This window comes from Nannospalax galili, unplaced genomic scaffold, assembly GCF_000622305.1.
Source record: "Nannospalax galili isolate Female #2095 unplaced genomic scaffold, S.galili_v1.0 scaffold996, whole genome shotgun sequence".
Lineage (NCBI taxonomy): Eukaryota > Metazoa > Chordata > Mammalia > Rodentia > Spalacidae > Nannospalax > Nannospalax galili.
The window spans coordinates 4,334,752-4,347,208 of NW_008339436.1; the positions used below are offsets into that span (position 1 = coordinate 4,334,752).

Here is a 12,457-nt window from a genome sequence, read left to right on the forward strand (position 1 = left end):
GCAGATGTGATTAAGTTATGACCCTGACATAAGGCGATTATCTTGAATTATCTGGTGAGTCCCCTTAATCTTGAGGGTCCTTATAAATGAGGAGCAGAAAGAGTTGATATAAAAAGGACCCAAAGAAAAAGAGATTAGGAGATGCTGCACTTTTAGCTTTGAAGATGAAGAGTGGAGGCTCCAGCAGGCTGGCATCAGTAATTGGAAAAGGCAGGGAAAGGATTCTCCGCTAGAGCCTCTGGGAGGTTGACACGCAGGCCCAATTCAGCTTTCTGACCTTGGAATGGTAGGATAATTTTTGTTTTAAGCTGCTAAATCTGTGGTGATTTTTCACTGAAGCATCAGGAACTAATAAGGGTGAATATCTAACTCATACTTGGGGGTTTAGAGGACTCCTTTTCCTCTTGGTCACCTCTGGAAGTTGGATTCTCCTGATACCCTATAATCTGATTGGATTGCCAGGGCAAGTTTTGCTGGAAGAGAGGAGAGTAGGGTGAGCTCTGAGTCACCCACCTGAATAAAGAAACAGCCTGACTCTTAGCATTTAAGGCCAAGAGAACTGCCAGTTCCTTCAGATGTCTCACAGAACTGTGATCTTGAGTCAGGCTTCACTCATACTTTCACTGAAGCAATATTTCCAGCCTTAGTTGGTGAAGTAGAAGCTTGAATCTATCCTTATCTTATCAAAGAATCCTGTCCTTTAATTCCCAGGTCTAAAAATCTCACTAAAGGGGCTGGAGAGATGCTCAGAGGTTAAGAGCAGTAGTTGCTCTTGCAGAGGCTATTCTTGCAGAAGACCCAGATTTGATTCCCAGCACCCACATGGCAGCTAGCAACTGTCTATAACTCTAGTTCTGGGAATCCAAAGCTCTCTTCTGACCTCCATGGGCATTGCAAGACACAGGTGCACTTACACACATGCAGGCAATACAGTCATACACATAAAATAAAAATAATAATAAATGAAATTTAAAAAAAAATCTCACTCACACCCAGAATTCTCAATTATTCTGGTTGTTTTCAATGAGAATAACACGCTGCTTCCAGCACTTTGATATGTTAAGCAAGCACACCCACATTCAGTCACTATCTTGGGTATAGAGCAAAATGGGATCTTGAGGGATTAAGGTCATATGCTCAGGTCACAAGAACACATGGATAGGTGAGTTTCTTTACATTATAAACAGTAACTTTTTGGTTGCAAGGTTAAGTAAATGTCATAATCTGCCATTCATATTATGTCTATCTTGTTTAAAATATTTATTATTGTTTATGTGTAGGAGTGTTTTGCCTGTGTGTAGGTAGGTGCACCCGTATCGTACAATGCCCACAGAGGTCAGAAGAGGGCGTCAGATTCCCTGGAACTGGAGTTACACAGGTTGTTAGCTGCCATGTGAGTGCTGGAAATCAAACCCAGGTCCTCTTCAAGAGCAACCAGTGTTCTTAGCTTGTGAGCCATCTCTCCAGACCCCAGATTATGTCTATTTTGTAAAAGTCATTACTACAGAGGGAAATTCCAGATGTAACCTGGTTCACTAGGAGATTGTAGGAATGAGGTAGTATGGTCACTCTTAGAGACGACTGGGTAAAGATACTGCTTTTAACCACTGCCCCCATTCAGATCCCAGAAGGAAAGTGCTGCTACCCCTACCTGTGGGCACAGAAAGCTCTGATACCTCCATCTCCACGAAGTAAAGTAATCTCCGGTTCACAACTCATCCCACCTTGCCTCTAGTGATCCAAAGCTCCAGCAGGGCAGAGCCTGCCCACCATCTTGTTTACCCTGCATGGCCTTCTATAAACCCTGTACCTCTTAGAACCAGCCAAAGTTGGACATTATTTCCAAGACTGTAAAACAAAACCAAGCCATCTCCCTCTATCCCATTTCTTCAGGTCCTCACTTAGAGATGCCTCAGGGTCTCAGAGTTCCCCTTCACATCCTCCCAAAATTGTTCCAGCAAGGAAAAGGTGCTTATCCTAGGGCAGGGACTCACAGGAACTACAGAAGACCCACAGTGTGCTTAGGTAAGCTTCTAGGTCAAGACTGGCAAGGCTCCTGATAATCACCATAATGATGGTATACAGAGAGGACCCAGGCAATGACCACTTCAGTCATACTGTCACCTTAAATAGTGGCTGTCATGCACTAGACCACCATTTAAAAGCCCAAGTAGTTTTATTTTATGTGTACAAGTTTACCTGCATGTGTGTAAGTGCACCAGTGTCATGAAATGCCTATGAAGGCCAGAAGAGGGCATTGGATCCCCTGGAACTGGAGTTATGAATGGTTGATAGCTGCCAGGTGGGTTCTGGGAACTGAACCTGGGTCCTCTGCAAGAGCAGCCAGTGCTCTTAACTGCTGAGCCATCTCCCTTACACACTTTATAAGTCACCATTAGGCCAGTCTGGATTCCAAGAACCTCTGGTGCGGGCATCGACCTTCCAGGGTTTGTAGCCCAGGCAAGGAGATGATGGCAAGCTCTAAAGTGCACCCCCTTACACACTTTATAAGTCACCAGTAGGCCAGTCTGGATTCCAAGAACCTCTGGTGCGGGCATCAACCTTCCAGGGTTTGTAGCCCAGGCAAGGAGATGATGGCAAGCTCTAAAGTGGCAAGTGGGGTGGAGCAGAGGGGACTGGAACTCTGGAGGTCCAGTCCGAGAATCGCACTCTCAACTCCTGGTTATTTTGTCCACTGAGAAGGTGAATAAATAAATCAAAGTGTTGCACCACTGACCACTGCCAGGGAGAGGCAGGCAGGTCCTGGGATCCCAGAAGGCTCTCTGGAGGGGAACCCGGATTCCACCTGGAGGAATCGCAACACTTGCAGGACCCGCGGAGGGAGGAGGCACACTTCTAGCCATGGGCACCATTCAAGCCAAGGCCACCAGGTGTGAGGGGCCAGTGCGAAGCCCACAGTCTGATGCTGGTGGAGAGAACTTCGCTCTGCCCTCAGTGATGGGGTGAAGTCAGTCATCCTTGCCCCCTACCAGGCTCGGAGCTGCAGGAGGCCAGCCGGGGGAGCCTCTGCACCTGTGTCCTGGACTTGCCCCGCCTGGAGCCCGCGTTTCTGGGCTAGTACAGGCATATCGGAGCCCCTCCCGGGCCGGGTGGGGCGGAGTCGTGGCCTGGGCCTCTGGGTCCCTGCCTCCCCAACCTCCCTGGAGCACACAGTCCCACCAGGCGACGTCGGAACCACCCTGCGGCCGCCGCCGGAGACGTGCAGATCGCTAGCAGGATCAGCCCCATGGAGGGTAAGTGGCCTCGCCTTCTACCCCTACCCCTGCGCTTAGGAGAACGCTCTGCGCCACAATTCCAGCATTAGCGTCCTCCGAGCCTGACCCCTCCACTCTCCGGACTGGCGTGAAGAGCAGGGCTTGCTCTTGCAGATTGATGCGGGCGGAAGTGTGCATGTCCCTCCTTACCTCCCCACCCTGTCCAGACCCCGGAGCCTGGGAAGTCCCGTGCCTGCACGTGCCCACTAGTCTCGTTTACCTGCTCCCTGCAACCAGCAAGTGAAACCAAACCTCTAAGAGCCCTCGGTGGCTTCGGGCGAATGTGAGGGTCGGAGACACTGAAGAGTCCATATGTCTCCATTTATCACCCCTGCTATCTCCTCCTCCACCCGCCCCCCTCCACACACACACACACACACACACACACACCACTTCCCCACCTACTACCTTCTGCCCAAAGCATTTTCTTCCCTTGATACAAGACTGGAAGGGCAGGGGTTAAGGACAGCGCCCAAGGGCACATGGAGCCTCCCATCACGATCCAGGAAGAGCTCTGCTAGCCCCTAGGGGCATTCGTTCCTTTCCAGGCTTTCGCTTAAGTGTACGGTGTCCACACTGAAATCCACACTCAAACCTCATCAGGAACCCAAGGAAACTAGGAGCTTTATAAGGAGTTTGCTTTCTACACCAAAGCACAACCACATCCAAGTTCAGGGCCAGCTGTTTCCCAAGGGACAGCACTAAGGCCCCAGGGGAAATGTCTTTTGGGCTAAGACCAGAAAGTCACCTAATTCTGTGCCACTCCCGGGGCGGGGGGGGGGAGCACTGCCCAATCTTGCCCCCCCACCCCCTACCACCCAACTCCCAACCCGTAGGGTAGATGGGGGGGGGGTTGGCTTTCCCTAGCTGGCTCACAGCCTCCCTGGTGGTCTCTAACTCAGAGCAGCTAGCTTCTGTGATCGGGGGCATCGTTGGGGGTCTGCTGCTGCTGTTGCTGTTGATCGGAGTGAGCTGCTGTCTCTGGAGGAGGCTTTGTGCTACCTTTGCCTATGAGGAGCTACCAGAGACACTAGACTCAGCCACCACCACTGCCTCCAGCAGACAGGGGGACAGGTTCTGCCAGTATACCAGGACCCCACCTAGCAGGTGAGGTAGGATATGGAGCCAGGTAAGCCCTAGGCCTTACTCTAGGGACCTGCTTGTACACTTGCCCTTGGGGTAAGGTGGGAAAGAAATGTTCTGTTATGGGGTGCCTATTCCAGACCATCAGCATGCTGGGAACTATGCCAAGAAAAGCCAGAAACCTCACAACAAGGTGGAGGCAGGCATTGTGAACCACATTTTCCAGCTGAGGAAACTGGTTCAGGACATGAGAAGCAGTTCCAGAGAGCCCAACCAGGAATTAGAACCCAGACAGGCTGCTGTCAGAGGCTGTGTTCTGTCTCCTATGTCACACTGCTATTGGCAGACAGGCACAGGGTGTGTGTTTGAGGGGGGTGTTTGTGTGTATGTATCTGTATGTATGGGGGGGGGGCTGGTCTGTGTGGGTCTGTGTGCTCATCCTAGTTTAGGTCCAGAAAATAATGCTCTTGCCTCTATCTGGCTCCTGTGAGCTCTTCTCCCTCCAGCCCCTGGCACTTGGCCTCTTGGCTGAGCACTGAGGTCAGATAACTCACTTGTTACCTACATGTTGTTTCCCTCCCTTTGGACAGACCACCAAGTGTGCCATTTGTGGTACCCCCTTCTCACCAAGGCTGGATGCCTCTGCACAGTGGAGATTGGGCTCTGGCCCCACAGCACCCCTACCTAGCCCCAGAGCACTTGCCCTATGCCTCCAGTGCCAACAACCCTGGTGAGTACTCCCCAGACTCAGGATCTATCCAGTCAGGTAGATCCAACTGCTTTCACTACACTGGCCAGTTCACAGATGCCACAGTGCTCTTTATGGTACTTTTGTACCTGCTGTACCACATGCTCATGTGCTGTTTTGGAGTTGGAGCTCACTATGTCCCTCACTCTGTGGGGGAGGAATTATCACTCCACTTCACACATTCATACATACATACATTTATTTATTTATTTTTATGTGTATGAGTGTTATGCCTGCATGTGTGTAAGTGCATCCATGTCATGCAGTACCTGTGGAAGACTGAAGAGGGCATCAGATCCCCTGGAACTGGAGTTACACATGGTTGGTAGCTGCCACATGGGTGCTGGAAACTGAACCCAGGTCCTCTGTAAGAACAGCCAGTGTTCTTAACCACTGAGCCATCTCTCCAGCCCCCACACATTCATAAAATGAAACTCAGGAAGATCAGTGGTGCTTTGTCCAAGGTCACAGAGGGAGCAGGAGTTGGATACAGGGGCTGATGAGAGGGCTCAGGTGGCAAAAAGCATTTGCCATACGAAGCTGACTCCTTGAGTTTGACTCCTGGATCCCACGTAAAAGTAGGACAGAATCTACTCCGTGGTATTGTCCTCTGACTTCCACATGCATACCAAGGCACACACACATCATACACACACACACACACACACACACACACACACACACAAACACACATACAAACACATATATATATAATAATGATAAATAATGACAGGCATGTTGGCACACATCTTTAATCCCAGGACTCATAAGGCAGATGCAGCAGATCTCTGTGAGTTCGAGGCTAGCCTGGTCTATGTAGCAAGTTCCAGGCCAACCTGGAGTGAGACCCAGAGAGTTCCATGTAAGATTAAAATCCAGGTGTGTCCTGGTGTAGCGCTGGGGCTGAGTCCTGCCTGAGGATGATGGGTTGGCTGACCAAGAGGGCAGAAGAACAGGAGATGGAAACACAGCTTTGCAGTCAACTCTGCTCAGATCTCCCAGGAGACCTGCTAGTAAGTAGCTATCCCTTCAAATTTGAAGAAGAAGAAGGAGGAGGAGGAGGAGGAGGAGGAGGGGGAGGGGGAGGGGGAGGAGGAGAAGGAGGAAGGCAACATCTTATATCACTGCTCATCATTCCTTAGACACTGCAGGAAGTAGCCAGGCCAGGTGCTGGAGATGGTGTCCCAGAAAGCAAGCCTAACCTCCAAGAATGGGACTGATCAGAGGGGCAGATATTGAGGGGGGCAGACATTGAATGAGAGACCTGGACTCTGCCAAGTCACCCAGCCCACTTGTGAAATGCCTACAAAGCAAACAAGTCTCCCTGGGAACCTTGCAGCAGGAGGACACATGACTAGTCTGGAGAGTAGGGTACAGGTGGTTCAGACAAAAGGCTATGATGAGGGTACACCAAGAGCTAGCCACTGTCCCCCATATCCCAGTCTTTCTCTGGCTGGCCAAACCTTCCTCCCTGTTTTAGCAGGGACATATGTGGTAGGAACCATCAACCCAGAGCTGTACAATTCCCCAGAGGACAGGAGTAAAACCCACCTCCCTGATGGCTGCCTGGGCCGGCTGTGGTTCTCTGTGGAATACTAGCAGGAGACCGAACGGTTGCTGGTGGGCCTGATCAAGGCACAGCAGCTGCAAGCCCCCTCGGAGACCTGCAGCCCTCTGGTAAAGCTCCACCTGCTTCCCGATGAACGGCGCTTCCTCCAGTCCAAGACCAAATGCAAAACCTGCAACCCTCAGTTTGATGAGCACTTCATCTTCCAGGTACAGCCTCTGAAGCAGTGGGGTCCAGTGTCCTTAGGCCCCCTAGGAGGAAGCATTGCACGGGACAACCAGGCCTCCTGTAGACAGGGCCCTGTAGCCCTCCAGAATGCTCGTGTCTCCAACCCTGCTTTATCCAGGAGGCAAAGGCAGGATTTGTAAGAGGCAACCCCTGGTGAAGAAGGCTTGAAGGGACATGGCCAGAGGCTAGTCTCCTCCTGCCTGGCTTCCTGGGGAAGAGAAGAAAGAGAAAGCACATTTTGAAGTGCTCACTCAATGCCAGACCCTGGCACATGAGGCTCTGAGGAAGATTTTCAATACCCTGCAGTATGGGCAAGGTTATCAAAGGAAGGTGGGTATTTTGCTTTAGAAATGCCTTTAGGCCTGTTGGATCATGGGTAGGAATTGTCTGTCCTGGTGGAGGTGCCAGGGCCAGGGAGCCAACCATGGCCTATTGGTGCTTTGGCCACACCCTGGGTCTGGGAGTAGGAAAGACGTCAAAGTGCCAGGCTTGCAGCAGACTGGGAACCTCAGCAGGTGACCAGCAGACTTAGGGGAGCCAGCAATCAGGACTTGCCAAGAAGCCTTGGACAAACATTTCTCAAGAGCTGTGCAGCACAATGGCCTGAGAGGGAAAGGAAGGCCAGTCCACTTCCAGAAAACACGTGACTGCTGAGGCCAGAGTCGAGGCTCATGCCTTCCTTGGCCAGAGTCCTGGCTCATGCCTTCCTTGGAGGCTGAGAGCTGGGAAGAGGTGTGGCTGAGGCCCTCCTACAGGGGTGAGGGCTGAAAGAACTCACAGAGGAATGCCTGCTTTTCCTCTTTTTACTCCCCTACTTCCATACCACAATGTTTTTGTTTTCAGAGATTCAGTCATTTATGTATTCAAAATCAGTTTTTTAGTTAAAACTGGATGTTAGGAACTACTATATGGGTTTTTGGTGGGTATTTTGGGGGGAGGGGGCAGGGGTGAGACAGTGTTCCCTATAACCTCAACTGGCCTAGAACTCACTATGTAGATCAGGCTGTCCTTGATCTCACAGAGATCCATCTCCCACTTCCAACTCTTCCCAAGTGTCCCCATCATGGTCCCCTCCCAACTTCATGTCCTTTTTGTTTTTTCACCCACTAAGTCCAGTTACTGCTGCCCATATGCGTATGGGTGTAGGGCCATACACTGGAGCATGAGAAATCTTCCAGTGGTCACATGCTTTAAAAAAAAGAAGATGATGAGCCTCCCTCCCCCCTGCAGCTATCAACTACTCCTCAGTAAGGCACAGGGCCTAGAAAGCCCCTTTCCTATCTATGCCAGAATTTTTTAATGTTTTATTTATTGTTTTTTTATTTTTTTATGTGTATGAGTGTATTGCCTGCATGTGTACAAGTGTACCCATATCATGCAGTGCCCATGGAAGTTAGAAGAGGGCATTGGATTTTCTTGGAACTGGAATTATGGACAGTTGTTAGCCACCATGTGGGTACTGGGAATCGAACCTAGGTCCTCTGAAAGAGCAGCCAGTGCTCTTAACCACTAAGCCATCTCTCCAGCCCCCATACCGGAATTTTGACTGGATTGATCTTGTTCAGGTCTTGTGAAGGTAACCACAGCTGGTGTGAGTTCATGAGTGTAATAACTATGAAGTATGACTTTCACAGCACTCCTCCCCATCATCTGGCTCTTACATTCTTTCTTCTTCCTCTTCAGAGATGTTCCCCTGTAGAACGGGTGGGGTGGAGAGAAGTCCCATTTAGGGCTGAGCACTTGGTTTTATTCTCAGCACTTTGACTAGTTATCATACCCCAACTTGATCCTGACCTCTGTGCCCTGGGAAAGAGAAGGGGCCGGAGGAAAAAAAAATTGGTATTAATTAGCCATCTGATGTAGGTCAGGCACAGTGACTGAGGTTTTACAAGTTAGACAAGAACACTAGAGACCCCATTTCACACAAGTGGGAAGGCCAAAATTCAAAGAGAAGAGAGCCCTGTTTTGTTAGTATGGCCAGGCCATGTCCAACACAGTTTTTCTGCAGACGAATCACTCAGAGATCTTGTTGAAGGACAGATTCTGGTTCGTGGGCCTACTAAGGCCATAGGTAATGAATACCACAAGTCCTCAAAACATGACAAGACCCTGGCACACTCTAGTGCTTCGCGAATCACTCAGAGATCTTGTTGAAGGACAGATTCTGGTTTGTGGGCCTACTAAGGCCATAGGTAATGGATACCACAAGTCCTCAAAACATGACAAGACCCTGGCACACTCTAGTGCTTCCCCAAGCTGCTGGCCCTGCTGCCGATGACGGTCTCCAAGGATGTCTGAGTTTGGGTGTGTGCCCACATGTCCTATATGACCACCTGTCCTCTACCTCCAGACATGACCCTGACCTGGGTCCTCATCTTTCCCAGGTATCCAGCAAAAGCGTTACCCAGAGAGTGCTGAAGTTCTCTGTGTACCATGTGGACAGGCAGAAGAAGCACCAGCTCCTGGGTCAGGTGCTGTTCCCACTAAAGAATGAGACCCTGGCCAGGGATTGCCACCGCATCATCTGGAGAGACCTGGAAGCTGAGACCCTGGAGGTAAGGTGGTTACCAGTCACATGCCACCTGGTGGCAGCACTACCTTGGGCAGCCAAGGTGTGCTCAGGGCCCACAGAGTACCTGCTGACCAGCATCTGCACTTAACACATGGCACCACACTACAGTGCCTCAGGGAGTTGGGCTCAGGTCCCAAGACAGAAGATGAATCCACATTTAAGCAGGGAGGGGACCCTGAGGTCATTCAAGGAACCTGCCAGGTAATCTGGGACAATTAATCCAGAAATCCAAAATCTGGAATGATCCAGTGTTCACAACTTTTCAAGTGCCAAGTAGAAAATTCCACACTATAAAACTTTGTTGTATTCTCAAAATAACAATCATTATAGTGTATGTGTAATGTGTATGCACAAGTGTGTACAGATGCACACACCCATGCCATGCATGAGGAAGCCAGAGGAGGAAGACATCGAGTGTCTTCCTCTATGCCTTATGCCTTTTATCTTTTTGTTTGTTTGTTGAGACAGAGTCTCCCGATAGCCCCAGCTGGTTCTGAACTCACTATGTAGACCAGATTGGTCTCAATCTCACAGAGACCTGTCTGCCTCCTCCTCCTAAGTGTTGGTACTAAAGGCTTGCACCATAAGTCTCTTCAAATCCCCAGACTTCAGTTTCCCCATCGGGAAGGGTTCTCAAAGGAGACCATGCAAACGTATCACCTGCACCTTAGCTTGTGAGGAGGGAGGGAGTCACTATGGGGCTCTGTTGCTCCCCTGCTACCTACCAGAATGACCAGGGTGGGCGCTTCCATCTCTGCCTCCCTAGCCTCCCTCGGAGTTCGGTGACCTCCAGTTCTGCCTTTGCTACAATGACTACCTGAGCCGCTTGACTGTGGTTGTGCTCTGGGCCAAGGGTCTCCAGCTCCAGGAGGACAGGAGTGTTGCCAGTGAGTTACCTGGGGAAGATCCCTCCTGGTGAGCCTGGGCCTGGGGATTGAGTCTGACCTTACTACCAGGTGTCCATTTGAGCCTAATGCGCTCATGACTAAACGTTCACCCCCTCCTGTGACCTGCCCTGACCTCCTTCTGTGGACACTTCTGGTACCAGAAGCTTCATCTAAGGATCCAAGGGTTCTGCACTGACTGAAGAGTTTGTCCTGTTCTTCCTCTTTCCTGAGCAATGTCTTGGTACCTTGAACTATTCTGCCTGCCTGCCTCACAGCTCCAGTCCCAAAGGGTTCAACCCCTCACCTCCCTTTCCTGAGGAAGTGCCCCTGCTCCTTGGGATGCTGACACCCCAGTAGTTTTGCTACTTCTTCAGCCTTCCAGAACACTGGTACTGTCCTGCTCACCTCAGACCTGCCAGGTCCCCAGAGAGGTGGAGGTTGTCTGCAACCTGCTGAAGTTCAGAACCTCTGAACTCATCCAGGCCCCTACCCCAGCCCCCAGTCTCTGGATGAGCAGGTGTTTAAGGAGCCCCAAGGCCCAAGCACCCAGAAGGCAATGGCTCCCCAGCAGGAAGGGTGGCTGTGGTGCCAAGCTCCAGCAAGCAGGACCAGCAGATCCTGGGTCCTTCCAGAACTCAAGGAAGGAAGGGGAGGGAAGCCAAGTTTCCATGAGCCATAAACCACTATATTAATCAACTGTTTCCTCCTGTCACATCCTCTGGCTTTAGCAGCTGAGGGTAATGGGGACCTGGCACTTGGGGAGGGGAGCACATGCCCTCCTACCCAGATATCCCACTCCAGGAACTGTACTTTTGCCCACTTCTCCCACCCACTAGTGTATGCGCCCTGCCCCACAGGTGTGTTTGTCAAAGTGTCTCTGATGAACCACAACAAGTTCGTCAAGTGTAAGAGGACTACGGCTGTGCTAGGCTCTATCAACCCTGTGTACAATGAGACCTTCAGCTTCAAGGCCAACATCAATGAGCTGGACACTGCTAGCCTTAGCCTGATGGTGCTGCAGAGCACAGAAGGGGACAGTAAGGCTTGGGGGTGGGAAGTGAGAGACATGGTATTGGGACAATGCAGAGGAGGAGCTACTGAGTCACTTGTAGGCATAGTGAATGGCCAACCACAAGAAGAGGTATCCCTGTTCCTGGGTAAAGAAATTAGCTTTCAGAGAAGCTAAGATACTTGCCTAAGGCCACACAGCTTGTCATCAGGAGAGCTGGGGCTGATGCCTAGCTTTAGTCCAGTTGGACTCTGTCTGTGGTACCCTAGAAAGAGGCTAAGGGGTGGTCTCTGCTCCCCAATTCTGGGCAAATTGCCAGAAGAGGTCTGAAGGTCAGGAGGTCAGGAGACTACAAAGCTGCCTCTGCTACCAGCCCAGTGACCTGTGCTGTGAGTGTTCTGTACCCCCCGTTTCCTCGTGCCTTCTAGATGAGGCTTCAAGGTCCTGAATAGGTTATCCCTATTCAGTTAGTTGTCCTGAACTGGAGCCATGGGGCTGTGATTTGTTACAAGGACTAGACTTAGGACCTTCTTCCCTATAGCAACTGGTAGGTGGGTGTTATTGCTCAGTGTTCTTCCAGAATGTGTAAGAAGGCCTTTCTTCTGGCCAAGTCCTTTTCCTGTGTTAGCAATTCAACTTGCAGCAAGCTTCACATGGCCCAAAGCAGGCAGTGGGGCAGTGAAGGACAGGGGTGGTATCCCTGCAGGTCAGGCTTTCACCAGGTCTCCCCACTGCAGGTTCGGAGGGGAAAGAAACAGCCCTGAGTTCCTTGTGCTTAGAGTGGAGGAGCTTGCTACTTCTTTCCAGAGAAGAGTGAATGAGATACAGAGAGAGAAATCAGCAGAGACATTGGGATGAGGGTGATGTGGTTTCTGTATTCAAGAGCATGACAGAGCTCTCCCTCCCCTGCAGAGAGTCACCCATTGGGCCGTGTGGTAGTGGACCCTTACATGTATGCCCGAGGCAGAGAGCTGGAACACTGGGATGAGATGCTCCGCAAGCCCAAGGAACTAGTGAAGTGCTGGCATGCGCTCTGCTGCCCCTCTGAGCCCTGAGTCAGTGCCAGGACCGCGTTCTGCTGCAGAAGC

General features: G+C 50.9%; 1 protein-coding gene across 1 annotated transcript; it reads left to right on the top strand.

Moving 5' to 3' along the window:
- The first annotated feature begins 3,175 nt into the window (after positions 1–3,175).
- Positions 3,176–12,451, top strand: Syt15 (synaptotagmin 15). Its single transcript, XM_029564053.1, is given in 8 exon segments — positions 3,176–3,254; positions 4,178–4,382; positions 4,949–5,092; positions 6,549–6,882; positions 9,286–9,456; positions 10,240–10,360; positions 11,218–11,397; positions 12,282–12,451. Coding segments are annotated over 8 exon segments (1,305 nt in total). The 5' UTR covers positions 3,176–3,247; the 3' UTR covers positions 12,425–12,451.
- The last annotated feature ends 6 nt before the right edge of the window (positions 12,452–12,457 follow it).